Source organism: Lonchura striata, chromosome Z (genome assembly GCF_046129695.1).
Source record: "Lonchura striata isolate bLonStr1 chromosome Z, bLonStr1.mat, whole genome shotgun sequence".
NCBI lineage: Eukaryota > Metazoa > Chordata > Aves > Passeriformes > Estrildidae > Lonchura > Lonchura striata.
Genome location: NC_134642.1, coordinates 31,817,953 through 31,845,805, shown reverse-complemented (window position 1 = coordinate 31,845,805; position 27,853 = coordinate 31,817,953). Strand labels below are relative to the sequence as shown.

Genomic DNA, 27,853 nt, shown 5'->3' with positions numbered 1-27,853 from the left:
AAAAAAAAAAAAAAACTGTTTTAGTCCTGGTGCTGCTTGAGAGTTATTCAGCATATGGGAAATGTCATCTGGGTCCTTAAAACACTCAAGATAAACAGTGAGATATGATTTTCTTGCTTGAAAGAGACTGGGAGGGAAGAAATATGTACACCTTGTTTGTGACTCACTCACTAAAGCTCATATTGTTTTCCAGAGGACACAGTGTAATCTTGAATATCTCAATGCCAGCATTAAGATCAAGTGTCTTTCCTGGTATTCAGAAATAGCATGTGATATTAGCAAACAAATGGACAGAATTACTTAACTCACGGCTTCCTGAATCACATTCTCTTCAGAGTCCTAGAGAAAGAAGATTTTGTCTGAGAAAACAGTCGTGGAACTTCTCATTCCACTCTTTAGTCACAATGCAGTACAACTATCTTCTGAAGAAATTTCAATATAGGTACCATTCCGTTCTGATTCTACAGTTTAAGTTTTTCAAAATTTACTGTTAATTAACATTCCACAAATTAACATTCTTCCTTAACAAAAACTCCCATGTGATGGTATTACTTATACATCATGAGACATGACAGTTCTTGCAATATAATATTTAGGGCAGATCATTAATAAACTAATTTTTAATAAGATATAATAACTAATCTTTAATAAACTCCTTTCTTAAAAGTATGTTGCCAGTTATCTGGTAAAAATGAAGCAACTTTCATGACCAAATAAGCAAATTTGGAAAGTAAAAAAAAAAAAAAAAATTAAAGTCAGAATACTGTTATACAAACAAACATTTATCTATAGTCAAAAACCAAGAAAGTAGTGTGAATGCATGTCTATATAAATATCCACTTAGAATTAATTTAAAATATAGCTTATATTAAAATATAAACTCCAACATTTTAAACAGATTGAAACCTATTTCTTGGATTGTTGAATAATCCTCCTATGATGCTTAACAAAGGTCAGTCCATGAGTGTTAAAGTTATTTTATTTTCATTTGAGCATAACCTATTGTATCTTTTAACCTAACCCTTCATTCCCATCTCAAGCTTCCTTTACTCCTTAGGTCTGACATATCCTTATTTTCTCAAACAAATACCATTGAACTTTGAGCTTCTCTTTCCAAAAAGTTGCATGGGAGTGAAAATATTCTAAATCCATTTCAGTCACCAGTAGTATATATTCTTGTAAATTCAAGTAAAATACTTGTTTGCTGAGCCTTCAATATTTAGTGCTGTGAGAGAAACATACTTACATAAGGCTCAAACCTGAAACTGTTACTTAATATTTACATTATCCAGTAGGTTGTATATAAACCAATTGGGGTAGCTGTATAACTGGGTGACATACAGCTGCATTTACTTCTATACTCTCAGTTACACCTTATTTTAAACCCTGCATTCACTCAGTCTCCATTACCTAGCGCATCTTCCTTCAGTCAGGGGAACCAGGCAGGCACTGGACCAGCTAGGGGCCAAGGAGATTAAACAGCAGTATTTATATTCTTGTCTGGACTGCAATGTGCTAATCTGACAGTGTAGTCAGTTGCTGGTGTGTGAGGAACAGCTAACTAACAATACACTGCCTAATCACCACACGCAGCAGTGGGATGGCTGTGACTCTGCACACCTTCACCAGCATTGGTGCTCTTTCTCTTCACGTCCAAGGCACGTACAGCAGCACCTAGATAAAACAGTAACAAAAGAGAGTGTCTTCAGCACTCTGTAGATGCCTAAAGGGCCAAGAGAAGAATAAAATTAACACTGTGGTGGCTGTAGCAGCATGTTTGGACAAGTTCACAGTATAACATGAATCAAAAAGATCAAAGTACTTCCAGCCTTTATCCTTCTGCATATAGTGCTATGTGCTGTTCACTGTGTGGTTGGTGAGACTACGTGCAGTTGTTTTAATGCATTGATGTTAACAAATTAAGTTATCTGGAGAAGCAATGAGAAAGGAAAAACTCTAAAATTGACTTTTTAAATCACATACAATGAAAAGGTAATTATTTTTCGGATATAGTATTTAGGAAGTTAGTGAAAGTGACTTTAAGCCATTGAAGACTCTAATTATTCAATTAAAAGCAAACAAACAAACAAAAACATCTCTCAAAAAACTATCAAGCTGCATTTGCCAAATATTACTATTAAAAAATTAAAGTCAAACTTAAAACACCTGTGAAGTTTTTAGATATGCTGCTTTTGCTTTAAATAACCTCCCAAGAGCTTAAAAGTTTTTTAAATGTTTGAGTTATTTACGTGGTTCAATTATTTTAAAACTTCCTGTTACCTTGGTATCTAAAAGTAGATGAACACCAGAGTCTAAATAAAGAAAAAAAATCTTACTCTTGTTAGAATAATAGAAAGCTACAAGATACCACTTGTATTTGCCTGTAAGTCAAAGAAAGCAATAATCAGGAGAAACAAAAAGATTTTTTTAATACAAAAGTAGTAGCTCTCCATTTTGATGACCAAGGTATGTGGGAAGAGAGAGCAGCAGCATGTTAGCTGCTGTCAGAACTTCAAGCAGCCAACATACACTGCCATCCCATCACACAGAGTTGCACCACCTGCATGAATTCCTGCATGAATCCAGCACCTTCCGAAGGAATTGCCTTGAAACAGCAGTGAGCCAGCCCTGCAGCTGGTGACAGTGTAGCAGTGACTGCTGCATTAGGTACAGCAGTCAACTAGCAATACACTGCCTGCCAGACACAGAGTCCTTATGAGGGAGAAGCCTCCTGAAATAATATGCCTAGAAATATTCCTTATTTTTTACCTAAATTCAGCATTATTCACCTGTTTTAAGGTTCATGTTTCATATGTATATATATACAAGTTCAAACAATATATAGTGTCAAGAGATAAATGTCACAGGTAGGTGTCTGATTCGGGAAGACCAGAGTTAAGAGCAATAGTATAAACCCTGTGCAGAGTTCCTAGGCTGCCCAAAAGGAACTGTATAGTGTTGCAAACAGTTTCTCATCTCGGTTGTAAGACTACCTGTATAATATGTTACCTCCACTGGTTTATTTGTATCATACACACTTATTCCAGTCCTCTTCTCTGTGGGACATTTGTTTATGGCCGCTATTGCAGCCCTGCCCTTAGTCTAGATGAGCCCAGAGTCAAACTCAGATTCGTCAATTTCATTTTGAAATTAGAATTATAATTGGTTACTACATAGTTCAACTTACCTGTAGGTTACAAGCCACAGCATACATCTCTTTACAGCCACCTCATGGAAAATTACCAAAAGTTTCAGGACTGAAGGTTGTGAATTTATTCTAGATGGAGATAAAATTTTACCTCCAACATCCATTTTGATTGAAAGTCCTTTGAAGTCACTCTGGAAAGGAGTTACTGAGTTAGACACTTTGTATAAAAGCCAATTAATATTGTATTTGAAGCCTTCACTTTCTTTCTTCAGAATTGGTCTTAAATCACTCAAAATAAATCTTAACTCGATACAAAACAAAACATGAAACACTTACTTCCTTGAATGCTGCTGCTGTTAGCAGCCACAGAAAGTACTGGCTAATTGAGTTCTTCTTGTTCCTTAGCAAAAAGTGGCCACCTGCCACCTCTGAGTTTTCCATGATGCTTTTGAATGAAACAATATGGAGTGCAGCTAGCAGCTGTGGACACATCAGGGACAACAGCCAGCTAACATGCACTGCCAGACTGTTCTCTTCAGTTTTGGCCATTAGTTCCCCTTCACCACCAAACCCAAGATTTTTTCTCCCAGAGCTCAGCCATTGCTCAATTCAGCAACACAGCTTTTTTCCTAAGGGGTCACTTACATAAAATACATATGTTGAAGCAACATTCTCAGCATGCTAGTGATTACATTTCTACATGTCATATTTAATGGCACACTGCTCATCTCCTGCTTCAGTGTTTTTCAGTATGGTCTTTTCCAAGGACACCTTCACTTTCCACTCCATCAGTTTGCATGTTACAGGTCTTACCTGGTTTTGTGATCTATGCCAGCTCCTTGAGACACAAGTTACCTGTATTTTACCTGTTGATTACTGTTCAGCAATTATTTTTGTGATTAGTAAGTTTCCTATGTACTGTACTTGTACTGTACTTGTGAGTTCTTTGTGTCCTTTATCATACACCACCTACTAAATGTAGGTAATTGAGTTTGCAGTGCCAGTGAAAAGAGATTTCTGCAAATCTATACAACCCCTTCAACCAGGTCAAGTAACTTATGCTTTTAAAGAGTAAGCAGTCCCTCTAGTGCACCAGGAGAGAAGCCCAAAGGTGTTTTGTTTCCTCCCCTGAACAGATGTCAATTGACCATAACTTGTGGGGTTTTTTGACATTGAAGATGCTATACTTGAGAAAGTGTCATAAGGATTAATAGAAAAGAATAAAAATTACATGTCGTGGGGTTCTGTTCAAAATCACCTATTTTCCATAGTTTCCTTCCCTTCTTCCTTCCTCTCTCCCTCTGTACCCCAGAAATGCACAGAGGAACTCTCAGTTCAGTGCGTACAAAGGAGTTCAAACGTCTGTGCCTATCCTTACCTTAGCCGCTCTCGGTGGGCTTTGATTCTGCTCCACTTCAAGTATGTTCCAATCGTTCTCTTTGCGCCATGCTTGGAAAAAAACAGAGACACAACACTTAGCAACGGCGCAGCTCAGTTTATGCACCCTAAATAACTCTCCATCCAGCCTTGCTTCTAGCGAGGCTTCCCTGAGAGCCACGGCCCCGAGGACAGGGCAGAGACGCCGAGAAGGACCGGTCCTCCGCAAGGCACCGGCAGCCCCTGCACCACCACGGGACTCTGTTACCAAAGCAAGTTCTCATCCCTCCTGTCGTCCTCCGGGCGGGTTTGTCTAATTTCCGCTCGGTCTCTGCCGGGATTGGCTGAAGCCGCTGCCGCCGCCTCAGGAGAGATACCCTGGAGCAGGATCCCTCCCAGGGGTCGGCTCCGGGCAGGTGCGTGGAAAGCAGCCCGTTCTCACAGCAACCTGTGCGGAGGGAAACTTATAGCCCGGCCAGCCCTCGGAGCGCCGGGCCCTGCTGGTAGGCGGCGCCAGCTGCTCCGCCGCCCACCGCACCTTTCCCTGGCGCCTCACTCCGTCCTTTAAGCATCCCGCAGGCGCGCCCGCCGAGGCGGGAAGCCGTGTCCCGTCCCGCCGGCGGGACCGGGCTGCGCGGCGGCGGTCCCGGCTGGCGGCAAAGCACCGCGCGGCGGGTCCCGCGGCTCCGCGGGCAGGGCGGCGGCGGCGGCCGCTGCCAAAGAGCCCTGGCTCGGCATCGGACACGGGCAGCCCGCCAGACCGACACCCCGGGCGGCCGACACTCCCCCGAGGCCGCTGTGTCACCGCCCCAGCCGTGCACGCTGGGGCTGCCCTGTGGCCGTGCCACGGTTTGGGGCTGCCATCATTCGGCTCCTTCTCCCTGCCTCGGTAGTGGGGCTAGGGCAACTTCACAGAATCACAGAATCAATCAGGTTGGAAAAGATCTCTGAGATCATCAAGTCCAGCATATAACCTAACACCAGCATGTCAACTAGACCAGGAACCTAAGTGCCATAGCATCCAATCCATTCTTAAATGCCGCCAGGGACGGCGCCTCCATCACCTCCTTGGGCAGCCCATTCCAATGTGTAATCACCCTTTCTCTAAAGAAATTCCTTCTGATGTCCAACCTAAACCTAATGGCTTGAGGCTATTTCCTCTTATCCTGACACTGGTTGTCTGGAAGAAAAGACCGACCCCCACCTGGCCACAGGTTCCTTTCAGGCAGTTGTAGAGGGTGATAAGGTCTCCCGTGAGCCCCCTTTTCCCCAGGATAAACACCCCCAAATCCCTCAGGTGCTCCTCACAGAACTTGTGCTGCAGGCCCTTCACCAGCTTTGTTGTCATTCTCTGCCTGTCTCTTCAGCACATGCTACACAAACCCCCTCACGTCTCACATCAGCTGTTCCCCACCGCCACTTTCTCCTGCTGCGAGGAGCCGGGCACCGCCGCACAGGGAGCAAGGTCTGGGGGGCATACTGAGGCACCCAAGCCAGGCTGTCTGAAACTGAGGGTTGAATGCAGTGCCGTTTTGTCAGACGAGACTGAGCAGACGGCATTGCAGCCCTGTACACACTCTCCTCCAACGAGGTCCCCAAACCCAAAAGTCAACAAAACCTCATCATTTTGCCACCATCTTACACTACCAGACTCCAAAAATAACATGCTATCGTTTGCTTTTATGTGACAGGCAGGAAGTTGCAGGAGAAAGTTTGAAGAATCACTTAATGCCAGCAGATGAGTTGTTCACGTATGTGTTTATGGAGTTTGCATGCCAGAGGGACAGCACACATACTTAGGCAACTTACTTCATCTGTGTAAACTTGAGTACAAGTTTGATAGAAGAAAGGTGAAACGTTTTTTTAAAACAGAGAGTTTAGTTAAATCAAAAGACTTTAAAAAAGAACAGTTACTGGAATATTTAACTTGTCCTTTTTTCAATGTAAGTTCAGAACCATTCTTTTTCAGTTCTTGTCATAGTGTCAAAATTCAGGGAGACACCACCTAGGCTTTCAAGAGACAGATGCAAGCAGATGCACAACATGTAAAAGAGTACATTTAAATCATAATAATCCTATTTCTAGCTTTTGGATGTTAGAAACAGCATTAAAAGTGTTGTTTTCTAAGACTAAGAAACTTTTTTAAATATGCTGAAAGTATTCTTCAGTTTCTTACTGTTTCTGAAAACCAGGAGAGATTTTTCCAAATTTTCCACTGGAAAATAATTATTTGAATCAATAAAAAAAATTCTTCTGCAAAAAGCTTCTCATATAATTTCTTATTCCCTGCCTAATTCTATTTTGCAGCTGCACACTTCACATCTGCAGAAAAAATAGTATGTAAACAAGATGACGGAGGACTATATTTTTATTGATCCATGTGTAATAAGCAATAATTAAATATCAGTTGATGGAGCTGTTTTGCCAAAACAAAGTAAAACTATTTCAAAAAAAACTGTCACCTTATTACCTCCCTTTGTGCTGGTAAGGACATAACTAAGCACACTCAGCATACAAAGTGGCTGGGTCACTCAGCGCCTTCTTAATGCATTCTCTAAAACAAACAGCACACAAGGCACTGCTAGCATAGCTTCACAAAGGATTGCTTGCAATGCTTCAGTTGGTCGTTTAACTGAATGGGAGTTTTTTCCTACAAGACTTAAGGTTTAACAAGCACGGCCAAATATCGTCACCCTGCCTAATAGCAGACTCTGGCATGCACTGCAAAGCCAGCTCGCTTGAACACTCAATAAATCAGCAATACTCAAGTGAAGTGAATTGAACTGTTACCTATCAGACCAGTGTTTGAGGCTCTTAACAAACTTTTCTCACACTGAAAAGTTTCTTTCAGATGAGAAAACCTGTGACCGTGCAGTTTATTTTATAGTGGAAGGAAAGAGGTTGCAGTTGAGAACGTTATGGCTGTAAACTAGAATAAAAGTCAAAAGTCTTTCAAAGTCAACAAGGTTTTGTTTGAGTGAATTAGAATTAGGATTAATTAATGCTGAGCAATTCAACAAAGAGTAAATAATATGACCCACTGCAACTGGTATTATAAGCAGTGATTCCTACCTGTGAACCTTCAGCTCAATGCACGCACACATGCGCAATGAATAGATGATAATAAAAGATCTGAATAAAATTTCTACTGAATACTGAGTAGCAATGGGATATATGCCAAGATATTATATTTGGTAGCAGCCTTAATGTAAGTAGCTCCCTGGGTGAAGGCAGTGGTAAATAAAAATAAGCAGGAGTGACATGGGGAAGTCCAAGCTTCGTTGTGTTTGTGAAGGAAGGCGTGTTGGATTGTCAGGAAGGTATTATAGCACCATCCTTGATACTCCCTTCTTCACTTGAAGCGCATGATATTCTGGAAATTATGTGCTAGATAAGAGCTTTGTTGTCACTTTGAGATTGTAAAAGAAATTTAAACAAAGATTTGTTTTAGAAAAGTTGTACATAGCTAAGTGTATCACTTCTATAATGCTTCCAGCATCTCACTGATGTGTCTACAAAGTGAAATGAAGTAATCTGGGTTAAGTGGCCTTATTTCTTTCTCACCATGGATTAATTTTAGGCTTCTCATTATGGAATCTATACAGCCAACTGCTCAGTTATTTCACTTAAGTACTGGAAACATGGCAAAAATTTTGTAGTTCACTGCAAAAATATTTCCAAACTGTTATGTAAGAAAACATGTAGTTTGTCCTCACTGGCAGCAGATGGTGCTGATATATTGTGCCTGGTACTTCTTTGAAAGCTGGTATTCAGGTTTATTTATACCATGGTAACATTGCTTTTTCTCATCCATTACCCCTAAGGTCTTTTACTATAAAATTGCTGTCATCATAATGTGTCAGAATTTATCAAGATAAAATGCAAGTTTGTAGTTTGAATTGGAAGTCTGGACATTAGCATCAAACTCACAACAATTAAGCACTGACTGAAACAACACATTTTAGGAGAAGTTGGATTCATCACATCCAGGCTACTGGACAAGGACCACTAACACCTTTAGAACCCAAGCATTTAATGATATGAAAGTGAGGGTGTTCCTTGCCAAATGATTTTTGACAAGACATGGTGGTAGCTTTCACCAGGTCCTGGAAAGTAGGGAGATCTAAAGAGCTGGTCATAGAACATTGCCTTCAAAGCAATGGGTGGCAGATTGTCTCTATGACAGAGAAAGAGAGAAGTGAAAAAACTAGTCTTTAGGTAAGTTTTTAGGAAACTTTTGCTTAAATAAAAGCCTACTTAGAGAAACCTGGCTAGCTAAGGGGCACAGGAACTTAGATATCAAGGGCGTATTGGATACTTATCCAGAGATGATGTTGTCACTGCCAGTGGCACCCAGGATAAACCAAGAAAGGTGTAACAAATTGTGTAGAGAAAAAGATTACTGTTTAACAGTGTGAGGAGTCTGATTAAGATTTACCACCAATTTGAGTTTTGAAATAGGTGGGAATAATTGTTGAATATCCAGAGGTGAAATTTTGTTTTAATTTTACAGTTGCAATCAAGAGAGATTTCTGGGAACCAAGGCCTTCAATTTCCTGCCAGAGCAAAAAATTATGTCCCAGCATTGTTAAGTGCTCACTGAGCAGAGATCCTGAGACATGGGAACAACTTAATTTTTCTTCCTGTATTTCTTCACTGTTCTCTCTAGATTTTCAGCCAGTATACCAGAGAGATCCCAATCTTGCTGCCTGTTCAGTGCTTAAGTTCCTCTGAGTGGATTAGAGGAACAGTTCTCACAGTGGTACAGACAAAACACTGGGCCTTTCTAAGTGGCTGACAGTTGTAGTTGATAGTGGTTATCACTTATTAAAGGGGGGTTTGACTCTCAGGTATTTCTACCTGCAACAGAAAGCAAAGCAAGAAAGCAGAAGGAAGGAATCAGGAAAGAAATGGGGACTCAATTCATGTGGCTGTTCTCCTCACATCATTTCACACTGCAGTGAGCAGCTGTTGTTTAGACGCCAGAATGAAATGTTGTTGACCAGGTAACTGGAATATTCTGGCAATGAACTCAAAGCTTCCTTCTAGCTGTACAATGAACTCAGAGCTTCATTTTAGCTGTACAAAGGAGAAATAATTAGGAGGACAAGAGGAGGAAATAGTCCCTGCTTCTTTGCTGAGGCTTGCATTAAAACCAACAATTAGCATCTCAGTTGAGTACTCTGCTCATTAGAAATCTCCCATTACATATATCTTTGCCTGCACAGTAAAAGTGATTGTGAACATGAGGGGAGTGAGCTCTAGAAATAACTATCCACTATTATTCTTCAGATGAACCCCAGCACTCAAACATTAAGGAAAATTACATCTCCTATGCAAACAAGTGAGAAAACAAAGAAAAAACCATGTAACTGTTACTTGTGTGCTGCATTCTGTCACAGCAAGAATGTATTATGTGCATAGACTGGTATATAAAATATTGAATACAATATAAATACAATTTTTTTCTGACTTTTTCCCATTTGTGCCACACTTTTAGCTTTGTATCTAAACCTCTTTTATTTCCAACACTAAATTTAGCAATAGCAACCTTAGTTGGCAAGCATATAAAAGTAGATCAAAGCTCCATTTGGCTCAGGGAGGAATTCGTGTCACCTGTTACTTTCTGGTTTTATTGGTTTAAAAAGTTACTTTCTGGTTCTATTGGTTTAAAAAGAGAAGTGGAAATGAAAATGCCAAGAAAACCAGGGCACCAAGGGATTAGTGCATTTTGATAAATTATATTAATTTTCATGTAACACACAGTTGACTCCCAGGATTTTCAGTTTTAATGTGACCTTCACCTTTCATAAAACAATAGTCTATTTCTTCATCAGCACACTACAGTAATTTCCTTGTTTTGCTTTTCCATGGACAGATCAAAAGGTGTCCTGCTAAGTCATCCATCCCAGGCCTTTCTGCTGAGTTTCACTCTTCATCATGTTATCCCTTTTTTTGTGCACACTACAAATTCATTTCAGAGCACCACTGCTACAGTCTAAGTCAAGGCTTCCAATATACTGGGATTCTGTACTGGCATTAGAGAGTGCATACAAGGTAAAACTACATTTTGTTTAGCTTTGGATAAACTCCAACTGAACAAAAGAACCTCTGGGTTCATTGCCATCTGCCAACTGTGTGGCTAAACAATGTTTCATCCTGGAATCCCAAGAGTCTGGACAAATAAACTGCCATAATAGCACTCAGACATGGTTCTTTCCAAACCTTCCCTAGCAGTTTATATTGATAATGCAATACTTATTTCTATATTACTAGTACCAAAATTCTGTATGTTATTGCACAGTTAAGTATTGCAAAAAGTAATTGCTGACCTGAATAATTATGAATTGCAACTATATCCAAGGCTTTAGACACCTGCTGTAGGTGATTCCTCTCATGTTGTCATGGACACAAGGCAAGGTTTCTGACATTCTTTCCTGTATAAGGGTAATTAACTATGCAGCTTAAAAAGCACTGTCATCTCTAAATGCAAGCATGTTTCACTCAAGTAATTGCTGACAGGTCCAGCTTCAACACCTGTGAGTTCCTAAAATTCTGTTGAATCTGCATATTATTTGCCATGAAAATTAGTCCCTGGTTTCTCTTCCGAAGACTAGTGTTTAGGAAATCATGTCCAACTGTATTTTCCATATAGTTGAATGTACAATCTGAGTTTTCAGTTAAAATGTTTTTTTAGGTTTGCTTTTCTGTTTCACTCTTTCAAAACTGATTCATTTACAATCATCAGATCAAAAGAGGTCTTTACAATCTACAAATTTACAAAGATAATATCCCTCGCCTCCCTGTTGAGATAAGGACTTCAGCAAACTAGGTGTGCAGTTTTTAGATGACACAGATTAAGTTGTACTCTCAGCACTTACAAACTTAATGTCAAAGAAACCCAAATTGTACTTTACTCTGTAGGAGATGCTCATCTATTTCAACTCTTCCACTTTTTTAGCCTCTAAAACCTTTCCTTGATATTCAGGGTGTAGGTATATGTCAAATAATCCCTGTAAACCCACAATTTGTAAAATCCCTTTCCCTCACAACAGATACGAGTCCATTCCAGCTCCTCTCAGAGACCCTGTGAGTCTCTAGTCCTGCAAGGACCTTGGAACTGCTGGATTCCTGAACCCACTCAAAGGCCCACTGAGACAAAGGAGATTGTGAATTTCACTTGGAGATACAAATTTGATTGCAAAATTAAAAAGAGAGGGGCACACTATGAACATACACAAAAAAGGAACTATATTAGAGACAATCAGATCAAACAATAATAAAATTGTATAACTTCATTTTTTCCATAAATATCTCTGTATCTGTTTTATTAATAACACCTTTCACACAAAGAGGCCAACATGAGAGATTCAGCTACTGATTTTACCCTCATCTCTTCCTTTCCTGTTTGTTTTGTTGCTATCCACTTGCTCTGCACTGCACATCCCAGAATATCCTGAAGTATGTGTTGCCCATTACTCCAATCATGTGAAGGTATATTCGATAGCTCTAATTAGACTTCTGAAGAATAGTGTATAGAAGTGCTGGGTCCCTACCTCTTATCACCAATGCAATCATCCTTAGGGCACCAAAAAATTGCAAAGAAAATAATACAAAGGAATTTCATAAGAGAAAAAAAGACCTTATTTAGGACTACTAGAAAGCTGAGCAGTGGCATGTCATGGGCTCAATAGAGATTTTTTAGCACTCTTTGCGTCTCACCTTGAAAAATGATGCAAAATGTCCCAAGACCAAAACCTGTTGGAAGTCAAACTGAAATATGTTAGGAAAGCTCCTTCACCTTTTTCTGCCTGAGATCCAACCGAGTTAAGGATTTACAAACACACAAAGCATTACTGACAGACAGAGAAAGACCATTAGAGTATAATGGTAGGCATGTTTATTCTGCTTTCAAGAGAAAACTCTTCACAGCCAGTGAGCAAACTGAAAAATAAACTTCTCAGGCATTCAACATCAGCTGAAGGCTGGTTTTGTCATAAACCCAAGTAGGTCAAGGGATCTACCTGGGAAATTCAGTTTTTAGGAGTAAATGGCAGGTTTCAATGGATGTGCTCCATAAAATAGCAGCCATGTCCCACCAACCAGCAAGAAGGAAACACAGATTTTCCTAGGTGCTGTGGGGTTTGCAGAATGTATGTTCTAGATCACAAACCCTCAGATCATAAACCCTCTCCATCACATGACATTAAAGAAGAATGATTTTAGATGTGGTCCTGAACAACAGCAAGCCTTTAAACAAATGAAACAGGAGATTGTTCATGGAGTAGTCCCTGGGCCAGTCAGGACAGGTTAAGATGTGAAAAATCTGCCCTACAATGCAGTCAGACAAAATGGTCCTTCCTGGAGTCCTGGTGAAATGTATCCAGGAGACTAGGGGATGAGGGCTGGAGTTCTTGAGTCTGGGATGCAAAGGATCTGAGGCTTTCTACACTCCAGCTGAAAAAGATCCTTGCAGTTTATGATGGGATTTGAGCTGCCTCAGAAGTGATTGGTACCAAAGCATAGCTTCTTCTGGCATCCTGACTGCCAGTGCTGGACTGGATGTGCAAAGGGAAAGTGCCTTCCACGCATCATGGCTACATGGAAGGACTGGATTGCTCTGACCACACAGCAAGCTCAAATTTGAAACCCGAGTCACCCAGGGATCTCAGAAGTCATCACAAACTAGCTTGAAAGTTAAATTTTTGGAGTATCATCACCAGAGGAGGAAAAGGTTGCACATTCTGAGGAGGTCCTACACTACAATCAGCTGCCAGAAAATGAAAAGCAATGCACTCTCTTCACTGATGGTTTCTTATATACTGTAGGGACAAATTGAAAGTGGAAAGGTGCTTTATGAAGTCCTACACTATTGAAGTACAAGGTGGATCCAGTCAGTTCACAAAGCTGAAAGCTGTCCAGCTGGCTTTAGGTATCACTGAATGAGAGAAATGGCCAGTGCTTTACCTCTACACTGAGTTGCCGATGGTGGCAAATGCTCTGTAGGGGTAGCTGGACCAATGGAAAAAGACCAGTTGGCAGTACAAAGGGAAACCCATCTGGGCTGCAGAAGTGTGGCACCTCTGCCCAGGTGGAGAAGTTGGCTGTAAAGTACATTGTGCGGGTGCACAATACCTAAGAGTTGGGCTACTGAAGAATATCAAAACAATGGAAAGATGGATTGAGCTGCCAGGGTTGAAGTGTCTCAGGTGGATCTGGACTGGTGTGAGTTATCTGGAAGGGTGAATTATTTCTGCCTCTATGTACCCATGATGTCTCAGGTCACTAGGGAAAAGATGCAACAACCGGATAGGCTTGTGATCGACGGGTGGACTTAACCCTGGACACTCTCTCCCTGGTTATCCCAGACTGTTTCATAAACACATGAAAAATCTTGAAGACTCTTACTGATTTTTTTCATAGTATTTTATTTAAGATATAAATATTGAACATAGTCACTTGCTATCAGAGTTTGAACAGGTGCTAAGTGCAAGGCAGACTTTAAGACTGATTTTGCTGCAGCTATGAAATAGTTTTGCCAAAGCAAACTACAGCCTTTTTTGACCTCATTAGCTTTAGTTGTTTGTTGAGGCTGTGCAATGCAAAATACAAATAATGGCTGCTGACCAGAAGTCAATGTTTAGAAAAGATGAAGAGAGAGTGCTGCTGCTGTCATATAAAAATAACTGAAAAATGTTTGCCTTTTTCTAGAAGTTAGACACAGGGGTATTTTTATTTAGAAAAATATTCAGGAAAACAAGGGAATAAATATCAGTGATATTCAATCTCTCTGCCATCACTGAGGAGTCAACAGGAGTAGTTTAGTACTGCTGTTATCACATGATAGTTATGTTAGAGTCTGGTCTCTACGTGATCACCAAAAGCCCAAGCCACCTCAATACCTCAATGCCTGCCTGCCACCACACAGGATCTGTGGCAAATCAGCAAGAACATCAGTTGCATCTTTGTGATGGAATATTAATGGGAGTTGCATGAACCTGTGTGCTTCAAAAACAGTGACCAGAGCAATTAAATGACACCAAATGTTTGCTTGTGTTTACATACAACTTGATAATGAACATCAAAGCAAGAACACATCTATTACTGGCATGTGGACAATAGCTCAGACTTGTGAATGGGCAATATTTTCTCTTTAGGATCCATTGAACAACCCTGACAAGCCCTGCTGTAAAATGCCATGCTGACACTCAGTGTTGAATATTGTTTTTTGATCAAGGGATGAGCAACATTGCTGGTAAAAAAATGCTTTTATAAATTCTAGCTATAACAAAAACCTCATGCCATTTCTAAATAACTCTATCCAGATCTCTTCTGCCCTTTCCATCCTTAAAATTACTGACTTAATTAATATGCATCTACTTACTAGAAGTTAGCTGTCTTTCTAGAATGTAATTTGAATCAAGTTGTCCCTTGAGGTCTGGTGTTTTCTTTTAAATGACACCTAAAGATCTTACCCGTTAAAAAAAAAATCCCAGACAAAGCATATATTAAATCGGTGTACTTGTCTCCAACACATAAACTCAGTAAACCCTCACCCTGGCACCCCCAAATTAAAAGGTATTTTTTCTTTCACCTCACAATATCCCAGTTGTCTGGAATTCTGTACCATCAGACTTCCACAGCCACACATCTCATGGCTTGGCACCAGCAGGGAAGGGAAAGGTGGAGAATGGTTACTTAATATGAGCAGGTAAAAAGTTCATGAAATGTTATTGCATCTACTTTACTTTATTTCTGCTGTGGTGTTGACTTGCTCCCTTCACAAATTGCATGGACAATGCACCACCAGAGAGAGAAAATCACAGTGAGCATAAACCTCAAACCAGCACATTCTTTAGTTCACCACACCTGCATGTCCAGGGGCTCTCTCTGCACAGATCCTCTCCCAGACAATAAGCATAAAATATAAAAACACAAAATAAAGCAAAAATTTGATATGATTCATCCTAGAGGTAGACTTCCAGCTTCTCCAAGGTCAACTTCTGATGAAACAAGCATGAAACATGGGTGTCAAGGGACCTGGCTTCATTCCCTATGATCCCATCAACTCCTGCCTGACAGGAGTCCTTCTAAGATGTGGGAACTCAAAATGTCTCTCAGACACTTTGGAGGTTCCAGGCCGTGGTCAGACGCAGTCTGGACCCCAGCAGGCAGCTGGATTTAGCTGTGATTTCGAGTTTGAACCATGGAATGAATTACCAACTTTGAAGGTGGAACAAGCAGTCACAAAAGGCTAGATAGTATAGTAAATGTAGTCACAAAGTAGAGGGAAATATTTTTTGGTAGTGTACAGGGGGGTTTTAGTGCATGTACAGGGGGGTTTTTACTTTGTACATGGGGGTCAGAAGTTCTAAGATGGAGGAAAGTGGGCTGAACCCATCCTTCTTCTTTCTTCTTCCTTACCTCCATGTTCTTGGTGATGTTGGCACTCACAGATTGGTTTAGAGTAGAAAAACACTTGGCAACGTAGGTAGTAGGTATTGGGGAATAATTGTAAACATGTTATACGTAATATATCTTATAAAAGATAGCAGCAGCCCTGGGCGGGGAGAGAGACGAAGAAGACAGCAGATAGAGATGATGTCAGTGTGTGTGTGTGCCTCTACCCAGGCCGCTGATCAAATAGCCGCAGTCCAAGAACATAATCTGTTAGATAACTAGCAATAAACTGCCTTGAGACCGAACAGCCAAAGCCTGCGGAGTTTTTCTTTGGAAGCACGGGTTGGAGGAGGAATTTCACCACCACATGAGACCCCCAAGCAAGGCTGGGGTTCTCACATTAATCTGTGCAAGAACTTCACCCATTTTTAATGCAGCTCCTGCATGGAAGTGGATGGATAAGTATCAATTCAAAATAAACTTTTATAGATTAAAGGAAATTATATCATGTACTGCTAACAATATGTTTATAGCCTAACACCATGACCATGTCGCATACCAAACACTTTTTATCAGTGTATATCTGTATGTCTGATGATGCTCCTGTGAGTCTCACTCAGAAACATCTTGTTATCATTAACTAATTTTCAGCCTTTCTGATTAATAGGTCTTCAAATTAAATAGATTTAAAAGTCCATTTATGACAATTTTCTATTACTTTTAGATTACATCTCAAAATTAATCAAGGATTCTCTTACCATAAAAAACTATGAGTAAAAGTAATCAGTGGAAATGCCATAGCAAGTTCACTGAAAAAGTGTGTAAAAATATATTTGTAATTCAAAAATACTTGAAGTAGCAGCAAGATCAACAGTACTCACAATCCAGCAGGGTGGTTATTTCATTGTTGCATCCTACAAGAAGTGTACACTTTTAGTGTGTCACTTTATTTCTGAGGTGACACAGAAATTTCTTCATAATATTCTTATGAGCATTACATAATTGTATATGTATGCTATGTCTTGTTATTAATTTATTCCCTGCTGAATACAGTGCAGTCAGGAAGGATTTGTCTCTTCTGTCTGCTGTCAAACCAGAGCTTTCATGCAGGATTTTGGTCAAAGTGGCAAAGGGTCTTCTGCAAAAATGTAAATGTTTCTGAAGTCATCCCAGGGTTGAGCCCATAGCATCCCAGAAAGGACTTCAGCACCATTCCTGCCAGAAAAATGTCAGTGCTGCAGACGTGAAGGATCTCAGATACTCAATGACCACTTTTGCGGTCTCCTAGCAGCCATACAACTACATGATGTGCTGGCAACAACAACCACTCTCCTTCCAAATACATCTCTGCTTACCAAAAGCACAACAGTATGTGCAGGGTTTCAACTCCCCTAGGAAATCCACTGAGGTGATGATGTGCTGTCACCATTAGCCATCATACAGGCCTGTCACAGTTGGACTGCTGTTAATGTGCATGGACCTATGCAAGGATACTGGAAAAGCTGAATGGTGCAAAAGCAGTAACTTCAAACTAGTGGATGAAATGAAATGTTTCTCAGTGAGACTCATAGGAGCATCATCAGACACACAGATACACTCTGATAAAAAGTGTTTGGTTTGCAACATGGTTATGGTGTTAGGCTATAAATATATTTCTAGCAGCACATTCTATACATCTCCTTTAATTTGTTATTATTTACATTTCTCTTTACGGAAGTTAGTACCACTAACTAATGTTAAAAGTAGCATGTTTTATTCTAAAACTTATCTTTATTCTGTCAGAGATGTTTTCTGTTATCTCTGCTCTAATTAAATATGCATACCTGATGCAAAATTAAGTTTACAGTAAATCTGTACAAATAAAATGTCAATTTTAAGCACCATTTAATCATCATAACATGTACAAATATACACATACAGTTGCACACATGAACGACACAAGTGCACTTTGTAAACATTGTGGGTGTAAAATTCCACGATGGAGCAGCTGTTTAACCAGCTGGGACGATCACTCTGCTTTCACACTGGTCAATTCCAACCACAGTCCTGTCAGCTACACTTGTCTGCTCAGCTGACTAAAAACGTCTGGATAAAACCGGGCAGGTCTTCGTTTAATTTCTACTTTCATTAGCAAGCTACTGGTGGCAAGCTGCCGGGCCAGGAGCCACGGCGGCACGGTGTGCGAAGCCTGCGGCGCAGGACCCTCGCTGGGGCACGGTGGCCTCTGCAGCGCTCGTCGCTTCCCCGGCAGCGCGGGGGGAAAGCGAGAATATCCCTTTTCCAAGAGAAAACGGGGAGCGTGCCGACGTGTGGGGTGTGCCGCCAGCCTCACTCTGCACAGGCCCGGGACACAGGTGCCCGGAGCCGCGGGGGTCTCAGCGCGGCACCCATCGGAAGCGGTGCCCGCCGGCGGCGGTGCGCAGAGTGAAGGCGTTTCCCTGCGGAAAGGCCAGGGTGCGGATGGCGCCCGCCTCCCCCAGCGCCGCCCGCAGGCTGCCGCCCCCCTCCAGCTCCCGGCCGGCCGGGCGCGGGGAGGCGCGGCCGGTGCGCAGCCCGCGGAAGGCGCCGTGCAGGCGCGGGTCCGGCCGCGGCCGCTTGGCGGTGGGGCTGCCCCCAGGGCTGCCCCCCGACCTGTCCCCCGCGCTGCCCCCCAGGCTTCGCAGGGCGGCGCGGCACTTCTCCGACACAGCCCGCAGCATGGCGTCCACGCCCTCCGCGTCCTCCAGGCTGGTCCCGGCCGGGGCTGCGGCGGCGGCAGCAGCGGCGGGAGGAGGAGGCAAAGGATGAAAATGAGGAAGAGGGACTGTCTCTTCGGCGCTTTGCGGGAGCATCAGCGTCTGCCGGCGAGAGGGAGCGCGAGTTCCGAGATCTGCGCCGCACAGCCCCGTCCTGTTCCGCACCACACTGTTCTCCACTGCTCCATCCCATACCGCATGGCCCCCTCCCACACCTCGCTGCCCTGCCCCGAGCCGTACCATGCTGACCGACCCCCACTGCCCTGCTCCACCCCGCACTGCTTTACCCGACACCACGTACCAATCCACGTTGCCCTCTGCCCCACACCACCCTGTTCTGCACCACACGATGCCCAAAACACCACACTTCACAATCCCATTCCACATCTCCCCCCAACCCAGGCCCTGTCCCACCCCATGCTGCCTCGCCCTGCACCCTATTCTCCTCTGCTCCCGACATCACACTGTCCCCCAGGGACAAGATGGGCCGTGGGGCAGGCAGGCCATATGGTGAGCAGCACTCACATCAAGGACAGCAGCCAGCTGCCTGGCCTGGCTTGCCAGCTCCTTCAGCTGCACGTTGCTCTCCCTCAGTGTCACCAGCTCTTCTTGCTTCTGCGTGAGGGTCTCCTGCAGCTGCAAAGGACAAATGAGGAAAAGGGTGGTTGAGACAGCCACATCGTCCAGGAGCCTGCCCTGCAGTTGCCTCAACAGGATGCAACAGAACACAGTGCAGGCTGGGGGCTTCAGGGTCTCTACCTGGCTGTTTGCTTCCAGGGCATCTCCCAGTGCTTTCTGGTGTTGGTCAGCCAGGTCCCTCCAGCACAGCTCAGGGGAAGACAGGTTCTGTGGGGGAATCTGCACCAGTGTGCTGCTCTGCAGCTGCGGAGTGCAGGGCCCAAAAGTCACCTCCTCACCAAGTGAGAAATCATAGTCAGTACAGTCCAGTGGTGGTGGCATTAAGGTGGATACATCTGGAAGGAATAGCCACAAGTGTTAAGTGGAGCTATTAATGTCTGTTCTCCCCAACCCCAGCATACCATTCTGGTTCTAAACACCCCTCTGGATGTTCACTCTGGGCATGTCCCTCTGAAATGCTTTTACTCTAGAGAGCTGTGCACCCTGAATCTGTTTGGATTTAATTTGTCTCCTGTGTGAAAAAACTCAGCGACAGCTCAAGTCTCTAAGGAAGTGAGCAGGAATGCACTATCTCACAGACTACCCCATGGTGGGACAAACACAGTGAGTGGGCATCTAAAATTCCAAAAGCAAAGCAAAAAAGGAATCTGAATGCAGCATGACTGCAGATGTGCACACACAGGTACATTTGGCTCAGGTAAGGAAAAACATCTACTTGCCAGGTATAAAATCACCGACAGTATCCCTGAATTCCTGGAAATCAAACTCTGGCCCATCCTGGAAGCAGGGACCCTGCCAGGGGTGAAGGAAATGATACAGTGAGCAGGGCTCAGGGCTCAGACCTGCCTACACCACTCACCATACTGTTTCAACAGTGTCTGCTACCTGTGCTCAGCACCTCATCACAATTCCAGCACCCCCAGGCACCATCCCCTTGCCACTTGCAACCCATCTGACACATGGGACAAGATGCTGTCCTCTGCTGTGCCCATTTCTCAGATGGGAAACCTGAGGCTAGGGAAGTTGCTAGCATCCATCTGCTTGAGAGAGCTACCCCCTTCAGGTGCAAAGAGCAGCCTAGGCTTCTCTGAACAGTAGGTTTACCTGCTGCAGGGTCACAAGGCCAGCTGGGGTGGTGGGAAGCATGGGGGCAGAGGCTGTCAAATCCTGCCAGTTGATGGTGCTGAGCACTGGGGACAGTCAGAGACAAAGATGAGTAGCACGGGCAGAGGTGGACGTAGCGAATGGAGCATGGCAAAATGAGAAGCACGTCTGGGGAGCATCTTCGATGTGCACGGCCAGGGAATACAAGACTGGGAAACAGTATGCAAAGCCACCAAGGAGGATACAGAGGGATTCATGGAGAGAGGTCATGGCCGGGGAATACAGTGGAGGGTAAGGTGGGGGTATCAAGACTGGGGAGCACGGTGGGGGACGCCAGAGGGGCGCAGAAGGAGGAACGGGGAAGGGTACACGCCAGGGGGTTAAGGCTGTCCGCCGCAGGCTGACTCACCCAGGGCGGGCGCGGCGGCGGCCGGAGAGGCGCCGCTGCGGCGCGGACGGGGCGGGGGAGCTCGAGGGCTCAGGGCGGCCGGGGGCGTCCACACCGTGCCCCCGCCGGGCCGGGCCGGCTTCTTGGCTAGGCGGGCGGGCGGGCCCTGGACTGTGTTAGGGCAGATGCTGCCGAAGGCTCGGCGGCGGCCGCCCTGCTCCATGCTGGCGCCGCGGCCCCGGCCTCGGCTCCAGCTCCGGTGCCGGCGGGCGCCCTCCGCCCCCCGTGCCGCTCGGCGCCGCCCCGCGAGCAGGGGCGCGGGGACCACGGCCATGGCGGGGGCTGCCCGCCCGCCTTCACTTCTCCGGGGCGCCGAAACCTCCCGCCACCTCCCTGGGCCGCGCCGCCGGCTCCCGCGCCCGCGGAACCCGGCCCCGCGCCTGTGGAGCCTGGGCGGGCCGAGGGGCTGCCCCGGAGGGAAACTGGAGGAGAGGCGCTGCCTGCCGGCCCGCCACCTCGGCCGCCGTGCCCCCAGCAGCTCGGTGCCGTGCTCACCCCCGCGGATCTCTGCCGGGCAGCGCGGGCGCCAGCCTGGGGGCTGGGCTGGTTTTCATAATGGTGTTTGTTAAAGCTCTCTAAGAGGTAGGGTCCGTCTGTGTTGAAAGCCACGGGGAACGGGGGGGGCCGGGTGGGGGGGTATGTTACGTAGGAAAAAAAATCCTGTCCATGGCATCTTGAATGCACCGATCCGCGCACCGGGAGCGGATATCCTCGCGTCGGCAGCGGGTCTTACCCGCTGCTACGGCATGTCCAGCTGAAATCACCGACGGGGTTGGCGGAGGTTGAGTTGCCCTTTATTCCCCAGTGGTGGTCTTGTAGGTATTTTTTATAACAGCAGCGTGGACAAGGTTTGCCCGTTCTGCCTCAATACCTGACGGCAGGCAGAACTTGGAGCGCCGCCCGGCGTCCGGGTTCCCCCTGCGCTGAAAGGTGAGCACTCCCTAGGGCAGCTCAAGATGTCTATGTCTTTTAACACTACTTTTGTTCGCAGATACACATAAAGAAAATTAAGTATTTTACAACACTATGAGTGTTTTCTGCCTTTGAATGTGCCAACCTACTCAGGAGCGTGCATCTGGATTATAGACCTGTTAGAAAACTAAATAAACAAACAAACCAACCCAGCTCTTGTTATTATTCTACACTGTTTTCCGACACTTACGTCAATGTATCTATTTTTGTTTTCCCTCTGAGCCATGACCAAGCCAGTCGGTTTGAAACGGGTGAAATAAAACCCCATAGACTGACCATAGAGCAGGTACTTTTTAATTGGAGATGAGGGGGATTTCTTCACCTAACTCACCCACCTTTTTCAAGTGTTGTGGTTTATTTATACAGTAAGTATTGCTTAATATTGCTACATCATTATAATGTCATCATATATGCACAGGAACTGATTTACATAATGTTATCTCATGGTTATAAATTGTTCTTCTGTACTGTGCTTGTGCTTCCCCAATTTAGGTGGTCTTAAAGGTCTTCTTCAATGAAGGCGTAAGGTGTTCCTCACACCTGAACTTTTCAAATTTGTCTTCAGAGCATGCACTGTTATGGTGTTCCTTGGTTTTGTATCTAAGTGGTCTAAATTCTTCATTTTGTGGCTAATTTGCTTTACATTTGCTAATTACTATTTAGTACATCCTGCTGCTTCTCAGTATAGTTATACCTGTCTATTTTTTAAACTACTTACCTATTTTTGAAACTATTCACCTGGTGAGTTTCTGTTTAATTATGCATTAAGCAACTAGTGAACCATATACTGGCTATTACATTGTGTAGAAAGTCATGATTCGGGTTATATTGGTATCTTATAACGCAAGATGTATAAATGTCTTGTAACTTAGACTCAAGTTATATAGGTATCACAGGGAATGACACTGTTGGGCATTTTTATTTTGTGGGGGATTGAGTTAACTGACAGGGTGAATTCGTTATGTGCCAATGTGTTTCCTCTCCCAGCTGTGTTGGCACACCGCCAGCAAATAAACGTATAGAGGTAACAAGCAAAAAAGATTCAGCATTCAGTTGGTCCTTACAACGTCATCTTTATGGACCACCCTCCAATTAAATAACACAGTACGTGAGATTCAGTAAATTATTTACATGCTGGACTTAAACAAAATACAGCAAAGGGACAGTGCAGATGACATGACACATAAAATCATTTGCAAGACGCCATCTAATTTTTAAGCACCAGTGACATTAAGGTTTAGTGGATCAGACTGCACCGACTCTGTGGAGCACAAACGCCGAGCCAGAGCCGTCCCCACCACCACCCGCTGTCAGCGGTCATCCCCAAGCCAGGGGCACTTCTGGGCCACCTCCGATGGCAGCAGGAGAGACAGGGACCGCCCGTTCAGAGACACCAGGAGCTGAAGCTGGTCCATGCAGTCCCGCAGGAGCTCTTCCGGGTAGCCACTGATTCGCAGGTCCAGGGGGCTGCAGTGCCGCAGGAGCCGGTCCGCAAGCCCCAGGCTGCTGGCGGCCAGCAGAGAGGGCGCGTATTTGGTGAAGGCATAGTCAGCCAGGCTGAGCTCCGCGACGCCCGCCGCCAGGCTCCGGGCGTCTGCCGCCTCCCCCGCGTTGGCCCCACGAGCCTCCAGCCGCACCTGGCTAAAGTGCTCCAGGAAGAAGCTGACGGTGGGCGCCGCCAAGTCGAAGTTCAGGCGATGCAAGACGATGCACTCCAGATTGCGGAGCTGCTGGCGAGTGAAGGCGTCGCAGCAGAGGGAGAGGAGCTCTTTCACGCTAGGAGGGTGCACCTCCACCTGCGGGTGGGGACAGGAGTGAGGACGCTTCCGCCGGGAAGCAGTGCGGGAAAGCTGGCGCGGAGCCCGGCCCGTGTGTGGCCCACTCAGGCTGGGCTCAGCGGGCCGCCACCGCCGGTGGCGGGGCAGCCGGGGCCGCCCCTACCTGTTTGCAGGCGATGAGCAGTGCTGTTACCCCCAGGAGCTGGAAGCAGTCGGCGGCCACTGGGGTAGTGGCGAGAAAGCGGTCGAGGATGTTGACGGCCAGGCAGAGTGCCTCCAAGGAGAGTCCGAAATGCCGGTGCACGGGGATGAGCCAGCTGACGAGCTTGCAGCGCGCCTCTGCCGTCACCTACGGCACAGGCAGCGGGGATCAGGCGGAGCCGACTCCGGGCTCCCCCGCCCTCTCCCCGCCGCCGGCCCCGCTGCCCCCACCTGCGGCTGCCGGGCGAGCGGCTCCCGCGGCTGGAAGCGGCTCTCCAGCCCCTTGCGGGAGCGGTACCAGCTCTCTCCGTAGTCGCGGAAAGCCTGCAGCTCCTGAGCGTTCCCTCCCGCCGCCGCCGTCCCCGTCCCCAGGCGCCGCCGCCGTGCCGGGCGCCGCGGGCAGCCCCCAGGGGAGCCGCCGGGCCCCCGACGCTCCGGAGTGCCGCCGCATCGCACGCTCGCCGCCGTCACCATGGGGTGGGCGGCCGTGCCAGGTCCGCTCTGGTCGCGGCGCGGGCTATTTGAGCGGAGCGGTGGCCGCCAAAGCTGTCATGGCCCGCCTCCCGGGCACCCCGCCCCGCCCGTCCCGTCGTCTGGGCACTTAGGGGACCACCGTCTCCAAAACAAAATCCCAGCCACCGAAACGTCTCTCTTCTCTGCCGCTTGCCCTCGGGCCAGAAGGCTATGGTGGAGTCGCCATATGAGCCCCCGACCACGGCCTCCTCGCTCTCGCGCGGCACAGAGAGCAAACCAGGTATCAGTGCCGTCAACCCAGCTGAAGCTGCTGCATCGATTTTTGCCATTACCAACGCAGGCGTCTCTCCAGCTCCTAGCAGTTCAACTCAGAACCTCGTAAACTTTAACAGCGACTTATCACTGCCCATAAGTAACACTTCCAGTGCAGGTCACCAGAAACAGCACAGGAGGAAAGCAGGGGAGAGAGCCAGGAATGCCGGAGCTCACGATGCAATCAGGGTCTCAGTTACACTTTCATCCATTGACTATTTATGTGATGGGTCACTATTTTAAACAGCTGAATGCAGGGAAATTACAACAGTCCTGCACTCCAACCACCCATTTATTGTGTGCTGTAGATGTGTAAAGACCTAGAGAAAGAAAACCTCTTCTGGGTTAAGCACTGGGAAAGATGGCAAGAGCTTAAAGAAGCCAAGGAGGGGATAGAAGTAAAAGGGAGGAGGTGGGAATTCTACCACATGAATGGCAGGAACAGGAACTCCTTTCTAAGGTGAGGTCAGAGACCAGGAGAACATGCTAACTTTAACAGAAAGAAATAACACATTTCAGGCCACAGCTAAGATCCAGAGATACTGAATGGTCTTGTGTCTGACAAATGCTTTGAGAAAAATAACACATCGTTGTTATCAGAAGTCTTTATTAAATAAATAGAACAAAAGAGGAAGTTCATCCACCCAAAAGAGTACAGGCACAAGAGTTGCTCACGTAGACTGCAGAAGCAGAAAGCCAGTGTAGCATCTGGGTTTTCTTTTTTTTTTTTTTTTTGTTTTTTTTTTAAGATAAATGTGCTTATCTGTACACCACAGTGTGATCGCTTTAATTTGTTTTACAGAAAACTGTTGCTCACACAGAAGATCGTGCAATTTCCCAGTTACTACAATATATCCCCTTAATTTATTTCAGTTATTTATTTAGAAGATCACAAAGCACAGCATGCTAGAGAAACACAAGGAATAACTCTGAATTCAACATTACCACTTATAAATGGAAAAAACCTCTTATTCATCATAATAAGGGAGAAGAACTCAAACACAATTCACACTTTCCCTAGGATTTAACCATTTAAGACCAACAATTCATTTGCAAAATTCAAATCCAAAAGAAAAAGCAACTTGCTAATTACTGAATTACCAAGATGCTTTTCTACTTTCCATTTCCAAAGGATACAAATAAAACATACCAACCAAAACAAAACCTAGGAAGTTTGTTTAGGGTACAGATTTAGTTTATATCTTCAATTAATATAATTTGAAAATTTTTATTTCAGTGTGGGAATACTGAAGTAAAAGTTGAGATCTTAAGGTCTAAGATTAAAACTTCCTGTTCAAATGCTTCCTTGCATAAATGTGTTGCAAAAAACCCATAAATGTCAATTCCTGTCTCCTATGAAATCAGGACTACCACTACATTATCATAATGCATAAAACAATAACAGATATGATCCCTGTTCCTTTAGAGCTGTTAGCAAACAGCTTTCCTCTTCCAGAACTGCTGTAAGCTAGTGTGCACCAACTGGACAGCAATCTCAGTCCCACTAGGATAATCTAAATGGATAGGCTCCATATTTTGCATTTTTATGCATTCAATTGCCTGAGTGCCCTTTCTGTACGTGATTAACCTCTGCTGTATAAAATCTTCAATTTTTCAGATTAAACAAAAGTTGTCATCTGCACTGTGCTTCTGTCTGTGAAGACAGTTCCTATTCAATTGCAACTGTTTAATGGCAAATCCTCCCTACCAATATATTCCTTATTCTTGAAAACTAAGTTGGCAATCTAAAATTGCAGTTCATAATTAGAAACACTGTGGATAGGTGGAATGTATCAGACCATCTGATTCATGAAGCAATTCAGTTAAGGATTATTCAGTATTACAGAAACAAGAAATAAAGGCTCACACAGACAATCCAGTCATCGTGAGTGAGTAGGGTAGGAGAGAACAGCCAGTGAAGTTTCCACTAGGAGCTTCTCTGGTATTTCCTTAGAAAGGGTCAATGTGAACTTTGATTAATAAGAGAAAAAAAAACACATGATCATCTCTTGAAGGGGACCTGGAGAACTATGCAAAACTTAACATACAAAATAGGGAAAGCAACATTTAGTACAGTTGCAGGAATTGCAAGGATCAGGGTAAACAGGGAGGAACAAATGTGAGAAGAGGCACATCCTCTGTGGGAAAAGCTGCTGGTCAGTACACACTTTGCTGAGCACTCATTCACGGCAGTCCATGCTATCATCTTATAGATACTTATAGAGCATCTTCTCAATGTAAATCATACAGAAAAATTAAGACTCCTCTAAGAGGTCTTGGTTTAATACTGTAAATAACAGTTCCAAAAAAAAATTTAAAAATCATCACTTAGGAAACCTGTATGAGAAACATTTGTCTTCAGTTTGCATACATGGAATTCTATTCAACTGAGTTCAGTACACACTGTATTGATGATATGATTAGCATATTAAGTTTAAAAAGAGAAATGGCTGTGAACAATTCCTATTTTAAAAAAACTGCTTGCAGTTATCTTTCAGTCAGGACAAATGGCATAAAATATATGGTAAAGGCTAAACATATCCAATGTTCATCTTTAAACTGATAAAAAGAAAGGCTGATCCTATGCAAAATCATGCAGTCTATCCCCATCATGGCTGGTATCAACCACACTAAGAATTTAAATTCTTCCAATTAATGTTGGTTTGCATATTTCTCCTGCAATTACTGAAGCTGTGATTTGTTACTGATTTCTGATTTCAGTTACCACTTTCTGTTTTTATCAGCTCTTTGATGATGTATAAGACCTTGTCATCTAGAAAAGAAAAAAAAAAAAACAGTGTGTAAAAAAGAAAAGCTTAAAAACTGATTTTCAAAATTACAAAAATCGTAAGAGAAGTCTAGCTCTCAGCAACTTAAAATTTTAATGCTTTAGGCTATGCCAGAATCTAAAGCAAAAGAAGAGATTATTATCTGGTAAGCAAAAAGACAAACCATACGTACGCAGTACATTATCATAAAATTATTTGATGAACTGCTGATGACCATTTCAGTAGTCCTCAAATGAGATTGGGGAAGTTGTGGGTTATACATCAGCATACAGGAACTGCCTTTCTTCCCCACCTACAACATGCTCCTGAACATCCAGCATCCAAATTTTAAATTGTGCTCCGCTATCCCCTACTTTTGGGAACCAACATTTTTTAACCCAGATTTTGAGACAACTTGCATAACACTGATAAATCATCCATGCCTAGGATTCTCCACACATAACCTCAATTCCACTTGGAGATGCTTGTCTCACCAT

At 44.4% G+C, this 27,853-nt stretch overlaps 3 protein-coding genes and 1 long non-coding RNA gene across 4 annotated transcripts in view; all 4 read right to left on the bottom strand.

Annotated features, from left to right (window-relative positions):
- Positions 1–326: 326 nt before the first annotated feature.
- Positions 327–4,952, bottom strand: LOC144248193 (uncharacterized). The gene is made up of 3 exons (XR_013341588.1): positions 4,794–4,952; positions 4,527–4,597; positions 327–339 (listed from the first exon to the last, which is right to left on the bottom strand). It is a non-coding gene; the product is annotated as an uncharacterized LOC144248193 (long non-coding RNA).
- Positions 4,953–17,978: 13,026 nt separating this feature from the next.
- MCIDAS (multiciliate differentiation and DNA synthesis associated cell cycle protein) lies at positions 17,979–21,125 on the bottom strand. Its single transcript, XM_077790391.1, has 7 exons — positions 20,813–21,125; positions 20,404–20,489; positions 20,034–20,091; positions 19,420–19,634; positions 19,186–19,296; positions 18,313–18,762; positions 17,979–18,200 (listed from the first exon to the last, which is right to left on the bottom strand). Exons 1-7 carry the CDS (start codon positions 21,123–21,125, stop codon positions 17,979–17,981), a joined length of 1,455 nt encoding a protein of 484 aa, XP_077646517.1.
- Positions 21,126–22,876: 1,751 nt separating this feature from the next.
- Positions 22,877–24,276, bottom strand: CCNO (cyclin O). The gene is made up of 3 exons (XM_021534458.3): positions 24,034–24,276; positions 23,765–23,950; positions 22,877–23,619 (listed from the first exon to the last, which is right to left on the bottom strand). Exons 1-3 carry the CDS (start codon positions 24,274–24,276, stop codon positions 23,134–23,136), a joined length of 915 nt encoding a protein of 304 aa, XP_021390133.1. The 3' UTR covers positions 22,877–23,133.
- Positions 24,277–25,175: 899 nt separating this feature from the next.
- DHX29 (DExH-box helicase 29) overlaps positions 25,176–27,853 on the bottom strand; it is a 28,956-nt gene continuing 26,278 nt past the window's right edge. Inside the window, exon 27 of the mRNA XM_021534308.2 lies at positions 25,176–27,361. Within this exon, the coding sequence (XP_021389983.1) occupies positions 27,306–27,361 (56 nt within the window). The 3' untranslated portion in view covers positions 25,176–27,305. The remainder of the gene's footprint in view (positions 27,362–27,853) is intronic.